Source organism: Salmo trutta, chromosome 3 (assembly GCF_901001165.1).
Source record: "Salmo trutta chromosome 3, fSalTru1.1, whole genome shotgun sequence".
NCBI lineage: Eukaryota > Metazoa > Chordata > Actinopteri > Salmoniformes > Salmonidae > Salmo > Salmo trutta.
This window is the reverse complement of record NC_042959.1, coordinates 47,188,356-47,215,946: the sequence shown is the minus strand read 5'-3', so window position 1 is coordinate 47,215,946 and position 27,591 is coordinate 47,188,356. Positions and strand designations below refer to the sequence as shown.

The following is a 27,591-nucleotide window of genomic DNA, read 5'->3' as shown; positions in this document are numbered from 1 at the left end:
CCTCTCCAGCTGTATCATTCGAAAATATGTTGGAAATGGCACTCTATTCCCTATCAAGTGCACTACTTTTGACCAGGTCCCATAGAGCTCTGATCAAAAGTTCTACACTATGTAGGGCATAGGGTGCCATTTGGGACGCAGCCCTAGCTACATAGGGTTACTCACTTGGAGGGTTTCCATGTTGAGACTTACCACACTAAACCCCCTTTTCTCTAGTTTTCTCAGGCAGAGGTTTGTAAAGGCAGTGTTGTGAGTGAGGCTAGGCCTTTAGGACGTGGACTCTGCTCATTTCAAAATATGGCGAAGTGGATCGTCATTCCTGCAGCGTCGCATCATCGCCCTCTGACTGGGCTGGCTCCTTCCATGCATGCGTACATGCTCGCAAACACGCACATTGTGCCTGTGCCTTGGAGCACCACCCATGGAAGAACACTATGTTCTTGGTGGTGAGGCCCGTGGGGTGGGGTGGTGGAATGATGAGAGGGAAAAGTAATGTAGATGTGGTCGTTTTTTTTTGGTTTCAAACTTGCTGGACTTGGGGTGGATTGGCTCTTTGGGGAGGTGTGGCATTGTTTGGTAAGAGTCAAATGCTTTTGGTGATGCCTTTTACAGCTTGTGACTTGGTGTGCTGAGACACTTTACGAGTTTGGAACGTCCACAATCAAGGGAAGGAAGGGAGGATGGGGGGGGGTTCTGTCCTCAGCGTTGTTGGATCCTCTGAGAAAGCACATCTCTTTCTACATTTCTCTCTACCCTGCCAGGGTTGGATGGGGGGGGGGGGGGGGGGGGGTGCCAAAGGGAGAAGGAGGGGGAGTGGATGGGGAAGTAAAGAGGGAAGAGGGGGAGGAGGCCTGCTTTTGTGTTGCTCTCTGTATACATCATAATCCAACCATCCAGCTAACTGACTGGGTGCACAATGAGTTATAGGCAGGCATCCGCAACTAGGCCTATATTCCAACGAAACAACAAGTCAAAAAAGACACTGAGAGTGCTAGATCTTTCGGTGGTATTGTATTGTGCCCAATAAAAGCTGGATGTGGATGTGGTCAATCCCCATGGTTAAGGCTCTATTTTCATCTCAAACCAAATATTTATCCTTCCACTTGGCTTGTGTTCGCTCACCAAAAGGCTTTGTTTTTTGGAGGATTTGGTGAATGTAGATGTGTGCGTGTGTGTGAAGGTGGTAAGACAACTCATTGCACTGATATACAGAGTCCTGTCTAATTGACTTTTTTTGCAGTTTATTTTGTGATTATAGTTCCATTGTATGTGGTTCAGAAAATGTATGTACATTGGGAGCCATGTTTGTCTGTAGGAGATGAGTCTCAGTGGGAGTGACTCAGATATTAGCAACGATGTCCTTCAAGTCGATTTCAAGCTCCACATCAAGCTCTCTTCGGCTGAATTCAATTCAAAATGTAATTTGTCACGTGCGCAGAATACAACTGGTGTAGACTTTACCGTGAAACGCTTACGGACGCGCCCTTTTACTTGCGCGTGGGTTAGTTTGGGAGCTATTCATTTGGATAGGTTCCCGTTCTTTCTTGAACATGAAAAATAATACATTTTATTTGTAGAGCCCGTTTCATTACATGGATAAATCACAAAGGCTCATGCAGCAGCTGATAACACATTGCTATCGTGTTCAATGAAAGGTTGTCGGTGCTTGGGGAATAACTTGGTCTGTCTATGAGTGAGTCGGTGAGCTTGAGTCGGTGGACACGCGTGTGGCTCTGTACGTGTGTGTCTGTTTGAGTGCATGTCAATGTGTTTTATGCAGTAGATGGCTGCTGAAGGGAGGATGGCTCTTAATAATTGCTGGAACTGCACTAATGGAATGGCAGCAAACACATAGAAACCATGTGTTTTGATATCTTTCCACTTGTTCCGCTCCAACCATTACCACGAGCCCGTCCTCCCCAATTAAGGTGCCACCAACCTCCTGTGGTATTATGTATATGTGAGCACATACTGTGTACCTCTGTGTGGGTGCGCTTACATGCATGTGTGTGTACTCACTCGTGCGTGTGTGTGTGTGTGTGTGCTCACCCATATACAGTATGTGTGTGTGTGTGTGTGTGTGTGTGTGTGTGTGTGTGTGCGCTCACTCATATACAGTATGTGTGTGTGTGTGCTCACTCATATACAGTGTGTGTGTGTGTGTGTGTGTGTGTGTGTGTGTGTGTGTGTGTGTGTGTGTGTGTGTGTGTGTGTGTGTGTGTGTGTGTGTGTGTGAGTGAGAGAGAGAGAGAGTGCTCACATGCGTCTGCGCGGCTGATGAGCTCAGTGGGAGTTTAGTTCCCGGGGGAACGGCTTCTCATTAATGATTCAGACGAGGCTCATTATCAAGGCAGTGCAGATTTCTCCCTGATTTCACCTTAATTGCAGGCAGCCTGCTCCACTCAGGCAAGGCAGCAGACCCACTGTGTGTAGACTCCTAGCACAGCCCTCATATTCACTCTGCCTTCAGTAAACCTGGGTTTAAATACTTTGAAATCGTTCAAATACTTAGAGAGTTTGAGGTAGTCTGTCTGGAGTGCCAGATGGGCGATGTTTGGGGTTTTGCCATTTTGCTACTCTTCCATTGGTGCCATTGTGTCAGGCAAGCTCAATCAACCCCAGCTAAAGTATTTGAAATGATTTTGAATAGTATTTGAACCCAGGTTTGACTCTCTGCCTCCAGCGTTCACCCCAGCTCTCTCCTCCTGCCGTCATACGGCCACAGCAATGTTGCCTTCTGTATTGCTCCTCCCCTTATTGTGCACGGAATGTCACAAACCTTCTATTTACACTTAACTTACAGATCAGATGAGCATTTCTATATTTCTCTAGCGACGTTTGTGGAACGTCATTGCATCGTTACGATTGATTTAGTGATAACGGCCTACAGCGTGATGATGTTTAGAATGCTGACATTGTTTTATGTAAGGCGACTCGACCCTGTGAGTTCCGTTTAGGCTTTTTCCGGTCTTTATCGTTGTTATGATAAACCTATCTTGGTATTCATTGTACAGTGGGATGAAACGAGGTTTTCTGCAACGCAACACCGTCATTTACGTAATGTACTCACTGATGGTTTTCCGTTCAGTCTTTCGTCCTTCTTGATGACTGTGTGGTGTGGAATCCCCATTGAGAACACAGTGTAATGGCCGTGGACCTGTCATATTTGCATATGGATAATCAACCATTTGCTGACATGAGGATGGTGTTACTTTATACATTTTTTTTTTTTAAATCAAGTAAGAAAAGGATGTTACATTAAAAAAAACTATGATTCTCTCTTCAGTCTACATATGGAGATCCTGTACACTGGAAGACATATTTCTTTTCAGAGCCACAACAAACAAATGAGCGCAGAAGTTCTAGGTGGTCATGTTTCATAACTTCCTGTATGCAGCGATTGATGAGGGAGAGAGAGTCAGGAAAGCGGAAGAGCAAGGAGGGGAGAGAGGGAGAGAGTAGAGGCTGGGTGGGTGACACTCCCATCTTTGGCCAGTTTGAGGTGACGTGTCCCCGTCTGTCCCACCCCTCTCAACCTGCCTGTCAGGCTGTCTGTCTGTGTGTGTGTGTGTGTGTGTGCGTGTGTGCGTGCGTGCGTGTGTGCGTGTTCATGTGTGTGTATCTGGGCCATCCATCTATCAGTGTGTGTGTGTGTGTGTACATGAGAGACAGTGTGTCTGTACGTGTGCGTGTCTGGGCCTTCTATCAGTGTGTGTGTGTGTGTGAGCCGTCTATCAGCTTATCTAAGGTTCCCGCAGCCTCGTGGCTCGACAGATAACCGCTCTAAAGGGGGATGAAGAGGGCAGTATCACAAAGGGAAATGTAGTTACCGTTGACAGAACCTTGACGTATCGTTGACAGGTGGATATGAGAGGAGGAGACCAGGGCTGAGAACCATTACAGTCTGCTTGTTATGCTAATGGCTACTGGCTATTCATGTACACCTGTATGTAGCCCACTTCCGCTCATACAGTTGATGGATTTGGCTGTTGGTGGTCAGCTGGGTCACTCCAGGTACAAGTTGCCCTCAGAAACAGTTTTATGCACCTGGGGAGAAGGGCACAAATTGGATCTTGGATCAGTATCTAAGCCCAAGTTCAGCCTATGGTACTACATTGGGAGGCTGTTCACTGGGGGTAGGGGTATAGTTGCAAAAATCCCAAAATGTTTCCAAAGTTGGCTGGTTTTTCCTCTTTGAAGGATTTCTGGAATCGGCATGGAATGAAACTCTGAGGGAATTCTCCAACCTGGAGAAAGTAGACATTTTGGGGAATTTTCTAACCCTAGTAGGGACTGTAGCAGTAAGGGGTGGTGAGGGAGGTTAGCGGTGCCCAGCAGGATTTGTGTGCCAGTGGGGATGATTGTAGGTCAGGACGAGGGGCCCAGTGTTTACAATTCTGACCGTGTGAGGAGGGCTGAACTCAGAGCCAGCAGATAGACCGGAATGAACCCAACACGTCTGTCTCCCTCAGTTTCAGTCTCTCTGCATGCGTCTCTCTCTGTGTCTGTCTGTCTGTCTGTCTGTCTGTCACGCTCGCTCAAATCAAATCAAATTGTATTAGTCACATGCGCCGAACAGCTGTAGACTTTACAGTGGAATGCTTACTTTCAAGCCCCTAACCAACAATGCGGCTTAAAAAATATGAATAAGAATAAGAAATAAAAGGAACAAGAAATGAAAGAGCAGCAAAATAATAACAATAGTGAGACTATATACAGGGGGTACCGGTACAGAGTCAATGTGCGGGGCCACCGGTTAGTCAAGGTAATTGAAGTAATATGTACATGTAGGTAGAGTCATTAATGTGACAATGTATAGGTAATAACAGAGAGTAGCAGCGTCGTAAAAGAGGGGGTGGGGGGGTGTGCAATGCAAATAGTCTGGGTAGCCATTTGATTAGATGTTCAGGAGTCTTATGGCTTGGGGGTAGAAGCTGTTTAGAAGCCTCTTGGACCAAGACTTGGCGCTCCAGTACTGCTTGCCGTGCGGTAGCAGAGAGAACAGCCTATGACTAGGGTGGCTGGAGTCTTTGACAATTTTTAGGGCCTTCCTCTGACACCGCCTGGTATAGAGGTCCTGGATGGTAGATAGTTTGGCCCCAGTGATGTACTGGGCCGTACGCACTACCCTCTGTACTGCCTTGTGGTTGGAGGCCGAGCAGTTGCCATACCAGGCAGTGATGCAACCACTCAGGATGCTCTCGATGGTGCAGCTGTAGAACCTTTTGAGGATTTGAGGACCCATGCCAAATCTTTTCAGTCTCCTGAGGGGGAATAGGTTTTGCCGTGCCCTCTTCACGACTGTCTTGGTGTGCTTGGACCATGTTAGTTTGTTGGTGATGTGGACACCAAGTAACTTGAAGCTCTCAACCTGCTCCACTACAGCCCCGTCGATGAGAATGGCGGCGTGCTCGGTCCTCCTTTTCCTGTAGTCCACAATCATCTCCTTTGTCTTGATCACGATGAGGGAGAGGTTGTTGTCCTGGCACCACACGGCCAGGTCTCTGACCTCCTCCCTATAGGCTGTCTCGTCGTTGTCGGTGATCAAGCCTCCCACTGTTGTGTCATCTGCTATCTTAATGATGGTGTTGGAGTCGTGCTTAGCCGTGCAGTCTCTCCCTCTCTCTTTTGTTCTCTCTTTGTATCTTGGGCTTTTTTCTCTCTCTCTGTCTCCCATCTCCCTGTGTTTCTCTCTCTAGCCTTTTTCTCCCGCTCTCTCCTTTTGACTCCCTTTCTCTCGTATATCGGGCTTTTCTTCTCTCACACACCCAGTTCCTGTCACTCAATCCCCTTCACTTCTCTCCTCTCTTGCTCTATTTCACACTTTCAGTCACTTTCATTCCTCCTCGCAAAAGTACCCCTTTTACCACTCATTTCCCCATCCCTCGCTCAATTATTCCCTCTCCTTTCATCCTCTTTTGATGTCCCGTTGCGTCTCTCCTTCTTTCTCTCCTTCAGTCATTCGTTTATTACTAAAACTAGCGTGATAAACGTCTGTCTTTTCTTCTCTCTCTTTTCTTCTCTCTAAATGCCGGTCTTAGAGTTGTCTCTGGTCTCTGGCTGTATCCGACTGACATTTCCACAGGGAGTTTGGGGCCTATAGTTGCTATAGTTGCCTGTGACCACAGGTGTATCCATCATTGATGGACAGCCAGGCTAGGGCTATAGTTGGCTGTTATAGCGGTAGGTTCAGCTCTGTATCCAGTCTGATGTACCCAGAAAAGAACCATAAATGGTTCTTTAGCTGTCCCTGTGAGAGAACCTTTGTGGTTCTACTGAAGCAGAACCTTTGGTAAAAAAGGATTCTACGTGGATCCAAAAAGGATTCTCCTACAGGGACAGCTGAATATCCTTTTATGGTTCTAACTTTTTAGTAAGAGTGTACCAGAGAGCTTCAAGGATTAATCCAGACTGAGGTCTTGGCAGGACTTGACAGCTACACCTACCATAAAGTTGTTGGACAATGGGGTGCATCTCAATAGTTTAAGCCTCCTTCTCTCACCCCCTTCATTCGGTGGACACATTAAAGCAGGTTTAAACCGTTTGATCCCTCCTATCCTTTGTTTTTTAATCAGTACACACAAAAGAGAGAAGGCTGGGAGACGATGCTACTTCAGACTATTGAGATAATCCCAATATGTCAGACAATGCTACTTGAGTCTATTGAGATGCACCCCATGCGTAGAGCTAAGACGCTCAGTCATGTTGCTATCCTAACCTCTCCTTGGCTGTGTCCTGAGGCAGTGAGAGCATGGTAAAGGCCACCGCTTGTTGCTGTGTGTCGTCCTCCTTTCCCCTGTTCCCTCCATTGCCTTACAGAGGACAGGAAAGAGGAGATCGGGGTCAGGGTTGGCGTATGGATCCATTATCTTTTGTCATTTGGGAGAGGATTCAGGAGAGAGAGAGAGAGAGAGAGAGAGAGAGAGAGAGCAGACGTGTGTGTGAGAGAGAGAGAGAGCAGACGGAGAGACAGAGAAGGAGAGGGAGATGAGGAAGAGTGGATTAGAGCTTCCAAGCAGGACTGGAAGCCAGACTTGGCTGCACTTCAGCTACTCTGCGCACTTCAGCTCAAGTGTGCGTCCATTAGTGCACTCCCACTGCACTCAGAAACTCATACAGTCACACACACACACAGTTTTGTATTGCTATCCTTGTGGGGACCAAAGAATTGCTTCCCATCCAAAATTCTATTTTCCCTAACCCTGAATCAAACCTTAAACCTTAACCTAACCATAACCCTAACCTTAACCCTATGCCTAACCGTAACCCCTAACCCTAAACCTAACCGTAACCCCTAACCCTAATTGTAACCCTAACCCTAAACCTAACCGTAACCCCTAACCCTAATTGTAACCCTAACCCTAATTGTAACCCTAACCCTAAACCTAACCATAACCCCTAATCCTAATTGTAACCTTAACCCTAAATCTAACCGACACAATGTCCCCACTTGTCAGAATCTTCCTTGTTTTACTATCCTTATGAGGACTTCTGGTACCGACAAGGGTATTTAAACAAACACGCACACATGCATAGACACATACATCCGCAAAATCACATATTCACTGTAAAATTCACACAGAGTATATAGCCTACTTTCATGCAAATAAACAAAACCACAGGCACCCACAGACCCTCCTTCCCTTCACATATACCTAATTTCACTCAAGTTCTACTCTGGTCTAGACTCACTCACACACGTACTGTATGTTACAGCTACTGTAAAAACACACCCACACACACAACCTCTCTTATCCCACCAGATTGCTCAGTGCTTCCCGACAAAATGAATCATTAAATGAGAGCAATAACAGCTTCCGAAAAAAGATCCCTCAATTAGAACAGAATGGGTAAATGGGGTGAGGCGGGGGCTGTGTGTGTGTCGGGTGGGGGAGGGGTATTTCGGGAACTCAGATACACACTATTACATAAGGGAGAGCATGACCCAAGAAGGTTTTATGCAGTTGTGCAACGTTAATTTGTCCCCCCCCCCCTTAGCAATCAGCTTAGCAAAATTATTTTCTCAAATACTTACAAGTGATCCATGCAGACGGACCAACAGGGGAGGCAAATAAATCAGTGGTGTAGAAGAGAGGGTTGGTGTGTGTGTGTGTGTGTGTGTGTGTGTGTGTGTGTGTGTGTGTGTGCGTGCGTGCGTGCGCAGGACCACATCGCTGAAGTCAAGGTGTGTGTGTGTGTGTAGCTGAAGTTGTGTGTGTGTGTGTGTGTGTGTGTGTGTGTGTGTGTGTGTGTGTGTGTCAATGTTATGAATGTATGTTTGTCATAAGGGAGAGATTGTTGGGTTGTGTTACTCGTGTGTGTGTGTGTGTGTGTGTGTATGTTTGGAGGTGAGTGTGTGCAATCTCAATGTGATTGCCTGTCTTTTGTACATGAGGCGTCTAGGCTGCTTCAGATTTTCATTGACCCACCTTTTCACACTCCGTCGCTATCCACTCTATCATTCCATCTTTTCCTCAGTCATCCCTCAGATACACTGTTCCAACAGTCTTGTAGCCTACTTGCCGAAACTCTCTGTCCTCTATCCACCCAGCCCCATTTGCACCTGTGCGGTCACGTGGTCCCCGAGCAGTGAGTGGGCCGTACACGCGTCTCATTTCTGTCTGCATGTCATCTGAGGCTTCAGTCTGTTTCAGAGCACTGTTGGCATCGGGCCAGTTTGCATCGCTTAGTCTCGCTATGCTCCCGTGTTAGCGAGGCTAACGCTGAGCTACGCTAGGCAGCTCTGTGCTGGTCTCACACATTTTTCATAGGGACAAACGCAGCATCACATCATCTGTTTGTGTGTTAAAATGCTAACGCTAACACCGACAGATGTACGCGAAGAAATTATTCAACCGCCTAACCCGCTAAGCAAGCAAGCCACCGTTGCATGAGGGACAAATGGTGCCGTGCTTGTATGAGTCCTGGGTAGTGTTCATTGTGACACGCTGCAGAAAATGCTTTCAAACATTTTGCAACAGAAAACATAAATGAGTGTTTCTTGTTGGATGACTCCATGTCGTCCTTCCCTGTTTCAGTCTATTTTCTTCCATTTGGTACCTAATGAACACGACCCAGCTCCGTAGAAGGATACAGGCAAATGTTTACCATTATCCTAGTAAATGTCATCCATGTTGTTTTCAATATTTAGCATAGGGCATCTCTGCACTGGGCATAGCCCCAGAGCGAAGGAAGGAGATCAGAAAAAGATTGGGAAAACGGATGAGGAGTGAAAGTCTGTAGCAGAGACGTGTGTGTGTGTGTGTGTGTGTGTGTGTGTGTGTGTGTGTGTGTGTGTGTGTGTGTGTGTGTGTGTGTGTGTGTCTGTGTGTCAGTCTGTATCTACATCTGAAGACATAGGCCAGTAGCTACATAGCGCCATGGACGAAAGTGCAGGCAAGTGCCACTGATGGAGAGAGGGAAAGAGAGGAAATGAATGTGGAGGCTCCAGATTTGGAGAACATGGAACAAGTGAAGAAGAAAATGACGTGCCAGCAATCTAGATAGTGGGAGCGATAGATTTGGAGCAAGAGAGAGACATAAAAAGAGATAATGAAGATAAGGTGAATGAACGGATTGAATGATGTGGGAAGAGATTTGGAGAGAGTGAATAAGAGACAGGATGAGGGGGGGGGTGGGTGAAGAGAGAGTGACAGAGGAGAAAAGGGGGGCTGAGTCTCTGCTTTTACGGCAGGGTGATTGCTTGACTGAGAGGAGAGTGCAGTGCCGTGTATAATGCTCTCAAGACGGATATTAAGACGTGCTGCCAGACTCAGTCTCTCTCTCCCTTCATTCTCTCCTCCGTTCTGCTCCTCTCTCTCTCTCTCTCTCTCTCTCCATCTCTGCTAATGATCCACGCGTCTTGCCACACAGCCGGCCTGAGTGATACCCCCTGACAGTGCCACTCAGGCGGAAACTCTGCAGCCCCCTTCTAGGAGAAGAGGCAACACACACACACACACACACACACACACACACACACACACACACTAGATGGAAAGCACCATACATTCAATGTCACACAAAGATGCTGATAAGCACGTGAGAGCATATTTGAACCATCACACATACATGCACAACCACATACAGCAAACCCAAATATATAGAAGCACATTCAACAGTACTGATAGACATATGAGTGCTTTCGTCCCTCTACAGAGGCAATACAATACATACAATACATATATATATCCTGTATGCCTTTCCTTATAGCCACCCATGTATGACTGTAGTATGACTCTATAATCCCCATTGGCCTACCGCGCCACGCTCCCCTACACAGCCCCATATGCCCTCGTACGACCCCGTACTCCCTACTACATCCCCTTACAACCCTACACAGCTCCATACATATGTCTCAGTGCAGCATGAGCCCATACAACCCTGTACACCCCCTATGAACCAGGTCTCATTTCCCCGCTCGAACTGTAATCCGGTGGCCCGCCCATCCATGACTGCAGCTGAGAGGGAGAGGTTAGGTCAAGAATTAGGTCATAGGCCTAACAGGAGCCCACTCCTCCAATTAGCGAGTGGATTACGCAGGGGCGTGTGTGCATGTGCGTCAGCACGCTGGCCGCTCCAGCCACGGCCCCTATGGTAACGGGAGGGTCGTGGGAAGACGTAGTAACCCACATTTCTCTTTCTTCTGCTCACTAATCCTCTCCTGACTTCACTGCTGATTGTGTCTCGTACACTTTGAGTTGAGGAGAAGGCTGGGGTGTTAGGGTTCCATTAGTCGTTGAAGTGGCCCTACTTTCAAAACACTACTGCACGGATCGCAGTCAACAAGTTGTCTCGGAAATAAACTGAATTGAAATGTTTTCCCTTTTGCTTGACTTCTTCCCCTTTATTTTGTCTCTTTTCAATGAATCGGAGATTGTGCATCAACTTCTCAGCATAAAGCTTCCTTCAATTTATCCCAAATATATTACCCATGTTTGGTTTTGACGCGTCCAATCAACAAGGCCGGAATAGCGCGCTGGTTTTCTGCGGAGAGATGATCTCTCTTGAAGTTAAATCGCATCACTGTCAGACACTCTCGGGCTACGACTATCTGGCCTGTGTGGTTTTCTCTACAGCCCGACAGCTGAGCACATTCTATATGAGACATTTCTATGTTTACACTCTATATGAGACATTTCTATGTTTACACTCTATATGAGGCATTTCTATGTACGGGTTTTTGGAGACAACGTTCAGACTATTGCCGTTTTAATGTTGGTAGGTTATTTATACGTTTGCCTGCACATTTTGACATGAACGCTGTGTGCGTTCGTTAAAGCATAAGTGTGTCGTTTGGTGTAGTGCCCTTAAATAGCCCGAGAACAGACACCTCAGTGTACAGTATAGCTCTGAGGGGTTGTGTGGGTGAGAAGGTAAGAGGGTTATCAGTCAGCGCGCACCAACAGGAGAGCGCAAGGGAGATGGAGAGACAGAGACGGAGAGACAGAGACGGAGAGACAGAGAGAGGAAGGAACGAGAGGACGGAAACAGAGGGAGAGGCAGAGAATGAGAGATGGAGAGGGAGGAAGAAAAAGGGAACGAGAAGAGGAATAGTGGGGATAGCCTTAATGAAGTTTTCAGGAGCCTCTTAAAAGGTCACGGCATGTCTCTACATCCCCCCCTCCCCAATACCTCACTTACCCCCCCCCCATCGCTATCTATCCCGCCATCAGCCCCCCATCTGTGCCCATTAGCCATTCATGAACCCTCTCGTAGCCACTCATCAGGGAGGGAAGGGGTTTGAAGCGATTGCATTCAGAGGAGAGGAGTCTGTGACCAGAGCATACTGATTAATATTTCAGCGTCTCCCGTCGAGGAGCTGAGAGCAAGTTTTGCCCCGCTTAGGCTGTAGAGTTGTGTGTTTCTCTCTCTCTCTCTCTCTCTCTGTCTCTCTCTCTGTCTGTCTGTCTGTCTGTCTGTCTGTCTGTCTGTCTGTCTGTCTGTCTGTCTGTCTGTCGCCGGCTGCTCTCCCCTTCTCTCTCCCACATGAGTGAGCGATAGAGAACGACCCCCCCCGACACTTTCTCTACCACATACCACACACTAACCCCCCCACCCCACCCACCCACCCCACCCTTGTTTCCCTCCCATACGCACACAGACAAATGTACAGACACACACCACCAGACTCAAACCGACTCAAACTGTCTTAATTGGGCTATTTTTGTTTTCGGGAAATGGATGGAGAAGACAGAGGGGGAGGGGTGAAGTCCCCCATTCCTCTCTTCCTCCTGACTCACTGCAGAGTGGTGTCTCTCCTTCTCTCATTAGTCTAGACAGTGAGACAAGTTACCCCAGCAGACAGGGTGTTCTGTGTCCTTCACCACTTCCACCGTTGAGAATCAAACTAGGCAATAAAGCCCCTCATTCATACAGTAGGTTGGCACTTCCAATCTTGAGGGTCAAGCAACCATAGGAATAGAATCCATTTGATTTCCATGGAAACAACATGGTTCATACACTGTCCACTATATAAAGCACTCTTACTGTATGTGAATGCACTTTAGTGTAAAAGGCAAGGTACCTATGAATTCAGCATTATCACTTTGCTATATCACAATCTGTACTCCATTTCAGCAGTCTTGGAGGCCCCTCTTGAGGGATGAGTAAGTCCTGAATGTGCACTCTCTTACTCTTCAGTATGGGCTTTTGTTTTGTGAAGAAATGCTGCTATAGTATGTTTGCTTGAGTATATTGTGTAGTAGGTTCCCATTGAGCCGTTGTACTGTATGGTTGGACATACAGCATTTCTATACAGTATGTGAAGTTGAAATAATTTATTGTTTGTTCATTCTCATAGACTGAGTTTCCAGGAAGTGGATGGAATGGGCTCACTGGATGCGAAATGTCCTTTCCTAGGATTGCCGGAGGCAAAGTCATTAATATTCATGCGTTACGTTGGGTGATTGGTTGAGCCTTCTTGGGTGTGTGATGTCACACAGATGCGCCGCAGAGCTGTCTGTTTAGCTTGCTCACCGGGATGAGCAGTAAGCACTGAATGACTTGGGGAAACTCTGCTTCAGCTTAATTAATTGTGAAATAAATTGAAGTCTCACCAGCTAGCTGCCATCTATTTTACTTTCACTGTCCGGTCATTCATAAAACGAGTCCACTAAATGTTAATTTTACCGTTAAACAAACTGTCTGTTGCTTGATATGAGCAAGTTGACCCAAATCTATCAAAGGATAGGAAATCCACGATTAGTTGGTGAACTAGCTAGCTACATTTCAGTAATTTAGCTATCCTCCTAAATGCAGTGGTCAGTGGATAAACTAACTATGAGTTGAACATATTTAGGTGAAAACGAACTAGTAGCCAGTTGTTGTTGCCCATGGTGGAATCATATCTATCCAGCTGTCTCCTGAAGCCTATGTGACAAGGCCTATTTGCCCTTGAACTCCCGAGTCGAGACGCAGTCTAGCTAATGTTAGCTAGCATTGATAGCTGAGCTGTTTTAGAAGAAAACGGCTGAGGTGACTAGCTAACAAGCCCTCCTCGGCGGCAATGTTATTGGGGTGTGGGAATATCAGATACAACGGTCAGTGAAGTTGGTGGTTACTACTGGTTTTAGATTCGAGGGGAGAGAAATTGGCCGTCATTGTTTTGTGTTTCGGTATGGGCTCGGGGGTGATGTCACACAGAAGGCTCAACCAATCACCCGACGCCTATCCTACGAAAGGTCATTTGGACGGCCATATAGGCTCAAAGAGACGGTCGTAACAACGCGTTTACATAAAGAAACGTCTCAAGATGGCGCCGTGGTTAACAGACGCCTCCAAAGTTAAGATCCCCAACGTTCTCCATTCACCAAAATTCAAGACCCTCTTTGATCCTCCTTTGTTCTCTTTCTCTATTTTCTTATTTTCCCTCCTTCCTTCTGTAGCTGCCTTTTCTTGACCTAGGATTCCGCATACACTCTTACCTTTTTCAATGTCATATTTAGACATACCGTAGGTGGGTGTAGCTCTGCATCTCTGAATAAGTAGACTTGAATGTAAGTGTATAGCATGTGGTGTATATTGTTGAGAAGAAGTGGTTGGTGTGGTACACAGGGCGTTTAATGAAGTTCCCCAGCACCTCTCCCCTATTAGACGGGTGTCCTCTACCTCTCCCGACTTCACCCCCCCCCATCTCTCTCCCTAGCTGCCTTTCCCTCGGGGGATAGTTGGCAGGGAGCAGGCCGGCTGCTATGGAAACAAGGAGCCTCCCTCTCCCACAGGTCTCCTTAGCAACTAGTAGCTTGGCATTGTGGTAATGAGCGTGCCCACTGTGCCAGGCTCTTTGTGAGTGTGTGTGTGTGTGTGTGAGAGAAAGAGTGTGTGTGTGAGGCATATGTGAATATTTCGTTTGCCAGTTTATGTGAGAAGATGAACGTGTGAAGGAGAAGCCGTGTGTTGTTGTGTGACTGATACACGCGATATACGTACAGACACGCCTGAGTTTTGGTCTTCACATCATCTGTACCTCACCAGTAATGATGGCTACCCTACTATGTGTGCCCGTGTGCGTGCCTGCCTGCTTAAGATGCATTCGTCCATGTATGCGCGAGCGTCTTTCTGGATCTTTGGACGCGTCCATCCGATTGCCATGATATCATTAGTCTCGGGCGCTATGAAATCGGCAGCAATTAAAAGGGACTGTTCAATGAATTTTGCGTGTCATGAGGCAACCGCTGCCGAATGAGTTTCATGCTCTGCCGATATGAAATGAAACCCGGAGAATGCTGTTTATTAAAGCCTGATCAGAGGTGTGTACTGACCTTTAGAATGCGGGAAATGAGATTGTTATTATTATGAAGGAGAGTGAGGAGGAGGAGGAGATAACCGCGTCGGCATTGAGTCCATTGTTGCATCGTCTGTTTCTTTGTATGTGGCAGAGGGTGGTTTCTATATAATCAAATCCACACTCCGCCCGCCTGTGGGCCGTTAAAAGACCTGACTCAAGCACACACACAAATAGACAAGCGCACGCACACGCACGCACGCACACACACACACACACACACACCGACTCTAACTTGCAAAAAAATCAAATTAAAAAAGCTGTAAAAGCCTCTCTCCAGAAGCGTGCATGACTTTATGATAGCAGGATGGCAGGCCCAGTGGAAAATATGAGTCTGATGGATCACCAGACTTTGGTCGAAGTGTGAGCTGTGAGCAGGTGGCCTGCCCCACAGGCGGACCAACCCGTACACCTGTTATGTGAACCCTCACAGGGGAAAGGGAAGCCTACCTCCCATAGCCCCTGTGGAAAACCATACCCTCTTGCACGTGCCCGCCTTGTGACCTCCCTGGCACAGGTCTTACCCACGTTTGACGTGGGCGTTAGACGTGATTACGAGCTCAGGCGGGGGCTTTCGTCGCGTGGGTGTCATAGATGTCGTGTCCCCCTCACGCCGGCCAACTGGAAAACCGCCAAGACCGTCCTGGCATTCCGTGGTGGATTTTCCGATCCCCTATCCTGGTCTCAGATGGTCTGCTAATCTGTTAGCGGCTATTTTTAGCCGCCTAAGCTCGTGCAGCTCTTGATCCACAGTTCCACACCCAAACCGCTAACCATCCCCCTTGGTGCTTGTAGAAGTATACAGGCAGTGATTTGCCAGGAACTGGCTGCAATTAGAACACAGCCAAGCAGGAATCCCCTACCAATTCCATTACACCCTCTCCCCACAGACTTCCTGACTGTGGGCACCATGGCAGCGCAAACTCTCAGTTGACTTTCCCTCTTTTCCCTTTGGAATGACACTGAGTGGTGTATGGGATGATATAGAAATTCTGAAAGTGATTTGTATTGTCGTAAGAGGGGGAACTTGCTTTAGTAAGGCTCTAATGGCTAAGGTTCTCTAGACTATGTCTTAGGTACAGATAGTAGCCAATGGTTTGTACTGTAGCTCAACCTGGTTCCTAGCCTAGGTTTCTGACAGGGCTTGCCGCGACTACACAACTAGACCTACTTGATAGTTCCGATGATGATGGCATTGCTTGATGACTTTTTTTGTTGTTGTTGTCATTCAGCAGATGATCTTCTCCTGAGCGACCTACAGGAGGAGCAGTTAGGGTTAAGGGCCTTGCTCAAGGGCACATCGCCAGAGGTTTTCACCTAGTCTTCTCGGGGATTCGAACCAGAAACCTTTCGGTTACTGGCCTAACGCTCTCAACCCTAACGCTACCAGCCGCCCCTGTGGCGTGTGGCGGCTAAGTTAGTTTCTCACCTCCTAATAAGAGGTCTATTTTTTTGTTAATCTTTTCAATTTGGTCGCGGTCCAGAAAACAGGCTCGTCCATCTGCCCATCTGTCTCTCCTTAAAGTAGGCTCTCCTCCTCTAAAGGGATTTTAATTATCGTCTGACTTTGGGCTTCCTTCGCAGGCAACAAGATCTGTGTTCCTGTCTGTACCGGTGCCGCTTGGGATAGCGTGCCGTATCCGCTTTGTTCCGTATAGAGCCATATTTTAGGTACCATTAGGCCCTTCACTCCCCTTGAAGCCCTCCCATCCCTCCACTCCACCCCACCCCTGCAGACAGAGAATGCTGAACGCTGAATGCACCAACCCCCCTATTCCCATTAATCTATGCGCCTCTACATTCTTTATTTCCCTTCAAAGGGGGACAAGCCGAGCCGTGACATCAATCACGGGAAGCGAATATTTAGCCGGTGCTAATTTCCATCAATAGCCTGGAGACAGGCTTAGCTGACAAAACTCATTCCTTTGCCTGAACAAAACGGCTTGTATTTGAGCCTCCACCTCCCCCCCCTCTGTAGATGCACAAACAGGCATCACAATAAACACAGCCAGAGCCTCTCCCGGTCCCCCCTTGATTTACGCTTATCTAATAAATGGCGTGCCGTGAAGAGATACCCATAGACAGCAGAGGAGCATAATGGCGTCTTTCTGTATGCAATGGGATTGATGAACACCGATTGAGGACACGGCGAATGGCGGTAAATAGCTTCCAGACAGGTTCTGGTCTTTGCAGAACGAACATGCCAGTCATCCAACCCTTTTTAAGTTATTAGACCCGGGTGAGTGGTTCCTTTTGGCGTCCCCGTGTGAGCCCCCTTGTCTTTGGGCTCGTCCCCTTGGTTCTGTTTGAATGAGCACACCCTCTCTCCACAAGATGGGCCCTAAAAACAGTTTGACCTGTTTCGTCCGTCCCCTCTTGTGAGTATGTGGGGGGGGGGTAGAGGGGCCCCGTTTTGAGGGCAGCCCATTGTGTGGCTCGGAGGGTTCTCACACACTGGGCTCCATGCTATACCTCCACACTCCCGCCCCACTGCCCCCCTTACCCCCTCTATCCCAGCTGCCCGCCTTGCCAGCCAGCCAGTCAAGCCAACCCAGACGGTCTATTGCCTCCCCCGCTCACCACAGTCTTAACAGCAGATTGCTACCCTGGGAATGGAGGCAGAGGGGACACATTGGCATTGTGCCAGGCTGGGCAACTGGGCACTGTCACCCTACTCACGCAATGCCGGGGGGTACCCTCGGGCAAGGGCATTGGAAAGGGAGCCATATCGCCTTCACAAAGCTAGTCCAATAGAATATCTTCCTACAGACAGTCAGACCTTGATGTGTCTAAAGCCAAATCTTACCATTGAAGGCTATTAAGTTGAATCGATTCTCCAAGTTGAACTGCCTCCTCCAGATCCAAAAATCAAACTCGGTGGGTGTGTGGAGGGAGGACTGAGCAGGAATCAATGTGAATGGCCAGAACGCTGAGGGGCAAATTAAAGGGTTTGAAAGAGAGGGGAATTATTGACTATGACCAGGGCCGTTTTGTTTTTGTTCATTCTCGGAACATGAACAGAGCTTGATCGATCCAAAACAGGAAGTCTTGTAGTACCCGGTCTCGGAAAAATCCCTTTCTGCTGCTCTGAGGCCACCTGTGTTGGAAAGAGCGTGAACGTGTCAGATTTGAAGGGGCTAATAGGTTTTAAGCTTAATCTGCGGGCAAAGAGGGCTGTGGTGGAGTGGCTTGGTGGGGAGCGAATAAAGAAGATGTAAGTCAGGTATCAGGATCGTTGGCTCTAATGAGAGTTGAGCTCAAGCCGATTTGTCTCTCTGGGGCCCACCGGGGTGCCACACCATAGAAATAGAATTACTAGAAAGGACATTCCCATTCAAGTCAATGTTACGTATGTGATGGGTGAACCGGCTGCCATATTGAATGTACCCATGAGTGTTCTGTGAACTTGATGTGGTCTGAGTGGCTTTACCATTCTAGTAATCATATTTATAAGTGCTACACAGTCTTCCACTGGCTACAATTGTTCTATAATCGGACAGGTGCCATTTTCACAAATAACAGTGCAAGATTACTGCAAACTGGTTGTTGTTGTTTAAATACCCACTCTGTGATATTTATAGTCATAGAAGTTTGATTTGGCAACTTTTGATATACAGCATGTCTGTTTACTTAAGTCGGGTGGGATCGGGCAATACATTTGTGTGTTAGCTCTCTATTTCACGGCATTATTTCTGCCTTCCACAATATGTTGTTGGATAAATTGGCCTGATTTCAATAGGAGATAGCTGCCGGACCAAGGGTTGGAATGTGTGTTCCGTGTCATTGTATGTTTTTGTGTGCTACCCTTCGTTTGTCCGTTCCTGAAAGCCAGAAACATTTTATGAATATTTAATAGACAATAACGTTTTAAATTCTATTCTGTTGTATACCTGCGGGGGGAGAAATATGGAAAAAGCCACCCTCAAGTACAAACTCAGAGTGAGACATTCCGCCGAGCTCTGTCAGATAGGAAATTGAAAGGGTGGTTGTAGATCATGGCCTTTCCTCTGTCTTACATGGACAGGTTGCTTAACAAAGGAATCTCCTTAGTCTGCCCCCTCATCTTCCTCCTCCCATTGGATCATACCGTATCCAGACTGCTCGCTGTGCGCACGATGACCTGGCAGTGGACTGTGTGAGACGCCCAGCTGGGAGTGCCCCCGAATCAACTCCAGGATTAGCCCGGAATTGTCTGGGATTACTCGGAATGGAGCGGGATTAGCACCGGCTGCCTGTGACTGCCTGTTTTGGGGGCATGAGTGAGAGGGGCATGGGCCGGCCATATTTCCCCTGACTCAGTCCAAGATTGGGCGAGAAGCCAGGGCTAGGCTACACCTACACAGGGAGGGACACCTGTAACCTGGCAGGACTATTCTTAGTCCCTAAACCCACACCCAAACAGGATGACTACTACTGAGAAACCACGGGTTTGAAAACAAAACAGAAAGGCCAGCAAACAGGAAGCAAACAGCTAGCTGACTACGCCGTCACGGTCGACTTACCCACGCAATGGTTGCGTCCCAAATGGCGCCATATTCCCTATATAGTGCTCCACTTTTGACCAGAGCCCTACGACCCCTGGTCAAAAGTAGCGCATTATATAGAGCATGGGGAGCACTTTGGGACGCAGGCAATCTCTTAAATCTCTCTTAAGCAGGTGGATTCAGGATTCATCAGATAAAGAGGGCTTGGGGATGATGTTCAAATCCCTCTCCCAAGTCTATAGCGGGGGACTTTTTTGATCATACATGCCACATTTGGAACAGATCGGAGATCATATGCAGTAGCGGCTTCAACCGGTCTGGTCCCATTAAAGGAAGTTCATTTTCATTCGGCCTTCAATCATTCTGTCATCTAACCGGATGGACAACATTTTGTTATGATCTGATAAGGTAACGTTCTGGTGTGGGAGAGACAGGTATAACCGGACCAAACCTCGCTGAACCAAGCTGTTTGAGCTGGCCGGGTATCCGCCATAGTTGCTTGAACTGTGCCGAAAGGATCAATGTGAAAAGAAAATATGTGAGCCAACACAGTACAGTTTCAGTTGGCACGATAGTGTGAAAAGGGTAGTAGTCGGCGCAGTCACGTAGTTGCCCGCCCCTACCGCCGACCGGGCATCCCCGACGGACTGGCATGGCCCAGATGAAAGAACGGCTGTTTCGAGTTAGAGAGAGAGCTGCAGCATCAAACAACCAACATCTCTCCCCATCCCCCACTACCCTTACTCTGCCTCCCTGCTCTACCCACCACAATATCATATACTCCCTCTCCTGCACGTTTACCAACAGTTGCCATGGTTACCCAATGCTCGAGGTGTCACAGCGAGACAACCGAAGAGAGGCATTCAGAGATCACCTGGATTCAGCCAGTCGCCGCTTTTCAGTTGGTGCTCCACAATTTGATTTGGGTATGCTCAGACTGTGCCGCTTCGCCGTGAATACAAATTATGTACGACACAACGGTGCCGTTGAAAGTATGAACGCTTAAATTACACCACATGTACTTCAATCTGAAACAATGGAATATAGTACTATAGTACCAATGTAAGGCTTAGGCACACTAGGTGCTTTGGTTTCATTTTGCCGTTCTAGTTTCAGAATAACGCCTACAGCAAAAGCAGAACAGAACAACTATTGTCAATCGATCAATATTTCTTACTGTTCACTTGGCCTTCACTTGGCCTTGAAGAAAAAGTCTAATACACCTACAAATTGTTTTTGGAATGAGAAAGTGAATGAACAGAGTCATCTATTTAGAGTTTATCATTGAATTTGAGTGTTCCAAAATTGACAAAAAATGACAAAAATAAAAAATCCATTCTCTCAGTGGAAAATAATGATTCCAGCATATTAACAAACACAAGAGAGGCAGGAAAGAGGATGAAAAGAAAGGAGAGAAGCAACAAGTCGCAGAGAGCTTAGAGTAGAGAAGGCTATAAAGAGAGAAAACGGTGATAAAAGAGAGACAGAGGTCAAAGGAGAGAGCGAGAGGGTGAGAGAGGGGAGAAGGTGACGGCGCGAAAGAGAGAGAGGGTTATAGAGAGACAGAAAGTGAATGCGGTGATAGAGTCTGTGTGGGTAGGTGGTGATTGGTGGGCTCCATCCGTTATCTCTGGTAGCTCCTAGCTCAATCTATCTGATCCATCTCCACGTTCAGGCCGTGGGAGAGGGGGCTAGTGCGCGGGCCAGACTGGCAGCCACATCAAACACCAGCCCCAGCCAGGCACATTGAACCAGGGATTAGCTTAAATCTACCAGGCGGAGGAGAAGAAGTGGAGAGGAAAGAGAGAGGGAAGGAGAAGGAGGGAGGGATACCCTCCACTTCACAGGGATAAAGGGGACGTAGTATCTTCAGTTCAGACAATCTTTGGCACTCTCACCTGATAGAGTGTACAAAGACACCCATTCTATTCATTCTGTTTCTACGCGTTTAATCATTTTTACATTTACATTTACGTCATTTAGCAGACGCTCTTATCCAGAGCGACTTACAAATTGGTGCATTCACCTTATGATATCCAGTGGAACAACCACTTTACAATAGTACATCTATATTGTTTTTGGGGGGGGGTTAGAAGGATTTCTTTATCCTATCCCAGGTATTCCTTAAAGAGGTGGGGTTTCAGGTGTCTCCGGAAGGTGGTGATTGACTCCACTGTCCTGGCGTCGTGAGGGAGCTTGTTCCACCATTGGGGTGCCAGAGCAGCGAACAGTTTGGACTGGGCTGAGCGGGAACCGTGCTTCCTCAGAGGTAGGGGGGCCAGCAGGCCAGAGGTGGATGAACGCAGTGCCCTTGTTTGGGTGTAGGGCCTGATCAGAGCCTGAAGGTACGGAGGTGCCGTTCCCCTCACGGCTCCGTAGGCAAGCACCATGGTCTTGTAGCATCCGATAGTTGGAATTAGGATAGATAACTTCAGAAAAACTGGGCCCTGGTGTCTATAGTTTAGTAGGCAGAAAAGGCACTAGTAAGTATTTTGTAGACCCATGATGGTGAGTTGATAGCAGCTCTATAAGCATAAACACAAACTGTCTGGTACGTATTGATCAGCGAAGCTCTTCGTGGAAGAGGAATCCACACACTCCCCAGTGGCATCAATGTGTGTGAGATAAACCTTTAAACAGTCATCAATACGGAGCAGCAGGCTTGGGATCGGATTGGCAGGTTGCACTTCGTCAAAGTCACTGAAACTCTAGTTTCCTCTCCAATAGACAGTTGTTTCATATGAAAAAGGGTAATATGCATACTTCAGCTAATGTCTACAGATGAGGAGTTCTGACGCACTGGGACACGCACAAAGGCGACCAGTACTCATTGCCTGAAAGTCACACACTATTCTCACCCAGAGCTAAAGTGTGACATTTGGTGGCAGTGGTGGGATTCAGTGTGTTAAACAGTGAAAATGCTAATATACATAATATGATGAACAATTTAACGTGCACTCTAAATCAATCTCTCTCTCACCCCCCCCTCTCTATCTATCTATCTATCTATCTATCTATCTATCTATCTATCTATCTATCTATCTATCTATCTATCTATCTATCTATCTATCTATCTATCTATGTCTGCAGAACTCGATTCGACACAACCTGTCCCTCCACACGCGCTTCATCCGGGTGCAGAACGAAGGCACGGGCAAGTCCTCCTGGTGGATGCTCAACCCTGAGGGGGGCAAGATGGGCAAGGCCCCTCGCCGGCGAACCGTCTCCATGGACAACAGCACCAAGTACCTGAAGAGCAAGGGCCGGGTCAGCCGCAAGAGGGTGGGCAGGCCAGGGATTGGTTCTGGAGCTCAAGTGGGGCTCCAGGCTTCCCCTGAGCAGGGTAGCCCACCGGGGAAGGTTCTCCCAGGCAACATAGGGGGAGCTGGGGGTGTGGAAGGAGAGTTTGAAGCCTGGACGGAGCTCCACTCCCGGGCTAGTTCGTCCACTTCGACCCTGAGCGGGCGTCTGTCGCCCATCTTGGCCGAGGGCGAGCTGGAGGAGTCAGAGGAAGGCGGGCTGTCCTGCTCGGCCTCGCCCCACCTCTACCCCTCCCCCTCCTCCAGTGCCCGCTCCCCTGCCATGGGGGCCGCGGGAGGCCACTGTCCACCCGTGGAGCAGCTGCCCCAGCTGGCTAATCTCACAGGGGCTATCAGCCTGGAGGAGAGGCTCCTGGAGGAAGGCTACCACCATCATCATCCTCACCTGGCAGCGGGCCACAAACTCCCCCCGGTCTATCATTACAACCCTGGGGTTAAAGGTCAAGGGTCGTACTGCGGCGCGGTTTACAGCCAGGCTGGGATGGGCATGCTGCGCCACCACTCGCCCATGCAGACCATCCAGGAGAATAAGCCGGCTAGCTTCTGCGGCACCTTGCGGGCCTACTCAGGGACCAACGCCCTGCAGAGCCTGCTGACAGGGGGCCCTGGAGGGCCACAGCAGTACTGTGCCAAGGACATAATACTGGGCCAGGAGAGAGATGCCCACCCAATGATGGGGCCCTCCACGAACGGAGTGAGCTCCACCCGTCACAGCCACCACCCCGGCCACAACGGACATGCAGCTCACAGCCACAACGGAACTCAGAGTCATAACCTCAACCCTGTGAACAACCACAACCACAGCTCTCCTCATCTTGGCCACAACCTCAATCAGAACCTCAGCAACCACACAACGCACACACCGACACGAGCCCCAGCCCTGGCCCCACGCATCAGCAGTGGCCACCTCCAGGCCTACAGCCACAAAGCCCCCTATCTTTACAGCCCCCCGTCCCACGCACACCTCCCCGCTTCCACCACCCTGCCACCCAACCCGGCCGGCATGCTGGGGATGCCCCAGGACTCCTGCCACCTGGCCACCGCCCCCCACCCCTCGCACCCCTGCCACAACACTTACCCCAGCCCCCAACACCAGGGAATGGGCAGTGGACTGTACCACCACCAACGGGGCATGGTGGGAGGCTGCACAGGAGGCAGCTACCATGGTAGCTCGTACCAGCAGCCTCACCCCCACGAGAGACTACCAGCTGATCTGGACCTGGATATCTTCCACGGGAGCCTGGACTGCGACGTGGAGTCCATCCTCCTCCACGATATCATGGACTCCGGAGAGGAAATGGACTTTAACTTTGACAGCTCCCTGGCGCAGGGGTTGGGCATGGGGGTGGGCATGGGGATGGGCATGGGGATGGGCATGAGTGGACTGGCAGGCCCTCAGCAAGCCCACAACAACCAGAGCTGGGTGCCCGGCTGAGACGTTTCCCAGAGTGCTTCAGGGCAGGCCTCAGAAAAGACTCCACTACAGAGTGCTGCAGGCCAGCCCTCACTGCCCCTCAGATAGACAGACTCCCCCCTCCCCACTAACATGTCGGGGAGCACTGTGTTTAACCGTGCCATTCCTGGACTGAAAACAGAGGAAATGGGACAAACACTCAGTCACTCAGTCACTCCCCATACGTTTCTATGTTGTGCTATAAAATGGCCAGGTCCTATCCCTCCCTGCCCGGACTCACTCTGGAGATTGTAGCTCACGTCACATTGGTTTTTCTCACATCAGCTGTATACTGTGATGACAATCTCAACCTTGTCCCTTTCTCATCTACTGTCATGAGACCTGAACTCACCAAGCACTTTAAAACAAGTGGGTCAGACTCCACAGCTCACTCACATACAGACCTGGGTTCAAATACTATTTCAAATCCTCTCCGACACTTTATCTGGGCTTGATTGAGTTTGCCTGGCGCAATGGACCCAATAGAATTGTCGCAAACGTGCAAACCCCGCCTATCTTGCACTCCAAGCAGACTACAGCAAACGCTAAACGTATTTGAAATATCTCAAATGGTATTTGGACCCAGGTGTTGTCACGTACTGTAGCAGACAAATTCATGCAGGGTTTGGCTGTTTGCGAGGTGGGTACTGTATTTGACATATCATTTTGCTGAACAAATCAAGAAAGTGCAAGAATCCGGATCTGTAGATACATTTGTGGCATAGATTTATAATGGGGGTTGCTATGCTGCAATGTTTATAATGGGGGTTGCTATGCTGCAATGTTTATAATGGGGGGTTGCTATGCTGCAATGTTTACTGTCAGTGGGAAGCAGGGAAAATGTCATCAAATATTTCTGATTGATTGGTTATTTGGCCTCTTTGTCGTTGGGTCGTATTCGGTCAAATCAAATGACACATTTTGGGACAGACTTACGATGATCTGTGCCTCCTCACTGACCTAATTGAAAACTATAATCTGGTGCTTTACTTTACTGTGCAAGTGAAAGTGTATGTTATATTAGTGTGTCGCATTACGTCCATTGAATTAATCTTTGGAATATTCAGAAGACAAAATGGAAAATGGCGTATCACCTTGCCTCAACCAGGGTTTATTTTCTTCTTTGTGGCGCCAGCTTTTCTCTTTAACTTTGCTTTCTCTGTCTCCCCCCCACCCCCACCCCCACCACCAACAGAGACAAAGTGATCATCCCTCAGACCGACCCATTAAACTGTGCTTGATTGAAATTCAGCGCCTTGCTTTTAATCTCCAAAGTGATGCTGCAGCCATGCATCACTATCGGGGATCTAAACGCAACAGCCTCCCCTCCCATCCCTCCCTCTTTCTCTCTCTCTCTCTCCCTCTCTCGCCCCTGCAGTTGTCGCTAACGTAAATGTGCTGTTCTGATCACCGTGATTAACACCTAGTCATCCTGGCCCGGAAGGAGACAACACCGTCCGCGTTTGTCTGTTCGGAAAGGACACTGATGGGGGGGGGGGGGGGGGGACAAAAAAACCCACGCAAAATAAGTCAGCGCAGGTTGATAGCAGGTCGACAGCAAGATAATCACATGATCATGTCCCTTTCCCCCGTCCCTTCTGGGCACGTGTGTCTTAAACGGGTAGTGTGTTTGTGTCGTAAGTCATCAGCATCGTTGTCATCATATGTATCTTGTGTTCCCTTGCACATGTTATGAGGTCGTCTTGGCTGCGTTTTGGGCCTGTTGGGAGTTTGAGTTGAGCCTGGTTCTCTGATATAAGGTACTGTACATATAGGCGGGGAGTGGTAGAAAAGACCGACCAAAACAATCAGCCAGTCAGATTGGCATTCATCTCTGTCAGACAGGGTTGTTGTTCCTTCTTGACTTCCTTCCACACATGTCCACGTTCAGCGCGTTTCCTTTGTCGTCGTTCTCTCTTGTTGTCGTTGTAATGTTGGTGTTCTAAAGGGACATACAGGGACAGGTTGTATATGGCATGGTGATGTGTGAAGGCAGATATCGAGATTGTGACCCCCCCCCCCCAACCCTCTCCACACCCTATACTCTAGGCTACACCCCATGAATTGGACCACGATGTGTGTGTATGTGGGGAGTCTGATTACTGTAGCTCTAGCCACCACACTCTAGTTCCATACAAAGCCTCGGGACAGGAGAGAGCCATGGGTCATGTTCATTAGGTTTGCATTAGGTTTGCGCTTTGCAACGGAAACCCGAAAATGTGTGTTTCTTATTGGACAAAGTCCAGGTTGTCCCACTCTGATTCAGCTTGTTTTTGTTCATTTGATGCCTAAAGAACATGAACCAGCTCTCCTGTCTCCCTCAGTAGACACACTTCTAACAGGAATGTCCTAAAATGTACACCGTACCGGGGATTTCCTAACATGTACACCGTACACGGGGCATATCATTACAGCCAAAGGTCAAGTATGGCACAGACTAGCAGGCCCTATCCTCGAGATCAACTTCCTTATTCTAGGACGTCGTCTCTTGTTCAATCTCAGTCTGTGAAGTATGTGTGGAAGGTCTTGGCAAAAGGACCCCTTGGTAGGGCTATGTTATAGCCTGCGCTAAAAAGGTTTAGTGATGCCCCGATATTGGAAAATAGAGCTATATATAATGTCAAATGTTATCAAACACATATTTATTTATGAAAGCGGTGGGTCTTTGTCACCCCTGAGTGTGGTAGTTTGTGAGCCAACTCCAATTTCCTTCGCATTTTTTTTGGTCTTTGTTTTTCCGCGTCACACTTCCTTTACAGTCGTAAGGATTTTATTTTGTACAAAAATCTATATATTGAGGATATTGTATAATAGTTTTTAAACTCAAAAAGAAAATATTAATTTTGTTGTCTATTTCTTTTTTTAAGAGAATGTATCTTATCTGGTGACTGTTAAATAAATGAAATGAAAAGAAGACATCTGTTTCATGGTCTTTCTACGCTTGTGTGGTTCCGTGCGAGGATTTGTCACGATTGTGTGATGACATTTCCATTGTCTTGTGCTGGTGTGTCCTCGAGTCCTTGTTCTTTCGTATACCTGTGTGAGCGAATGCGTGTGTTGTGTTGCATATGAATTTGTTCTTTCAGTTGATATTATCCAAGCATAATCTGTCCAACAAGGTTCTCTTGTACATACAGCACACAGACCCGCGTTGCTTCCAAAGTGTGTGTTTGTGAACGACTAGGTTTTTTTTGTTTGAAAGAGTGTATGCATATGTTGATGGGTGTCAGTTTGTATGTGCATAAGGGTGTGTGTATAGTGGCGTGTGTGTGTGTGTGTTTGTGCGTCTGTGTGTGTGTTTGTGCATGTGTGCCCTTCGGTGTGAATGCGTGTACTTGTATGTTAATGTGTCTCCTGTATGTGCGAAAGCAAAAACGTGCGTGCCTGTGTGTGAGAGAGATATGGGGGGCGGGGGGTGGGTGATGAGGGGGTGAGTGTCTAATAAGGCTTGTCATCCCCGCTGAAGCTGTAGGTTGGTCACAGCTGTCCCAGTCCCATCGGAGGCGTTGTCACAGGAGGAGAGTGCTGCGCTGCAGCGCAATACTGCCA

At 48.1% G+C, this 27,591-nt stretch overlaps 1 protein-coding gene across 1 annotated transcript in view; it reads left to right on the top strand.

The window, feature by feature from the left end:
• The window catches only part of LOC115176598 (forkhead box protein O6), a 39,016-nt gene extending 12,058 nt beyond the window's left edge, over window positions 1–26,958 (top strand). Inside the window, exon 2 of the mRNA XM_029736690.1 lies at window positions 22,360–26,958. Coding sequence (XP_029592550.1) covers window positions 22,360–24,024 — 1,665 coding nt within the window. The 3' untranslated portion in view covers window positions 24,025–26,958. The remainder of the gene's footprint in view (window positions 1–22,359) is intronic.
• The last annotated feature ends 633 nt before the right edge of the window (window positions 26,959–27,591 follow it).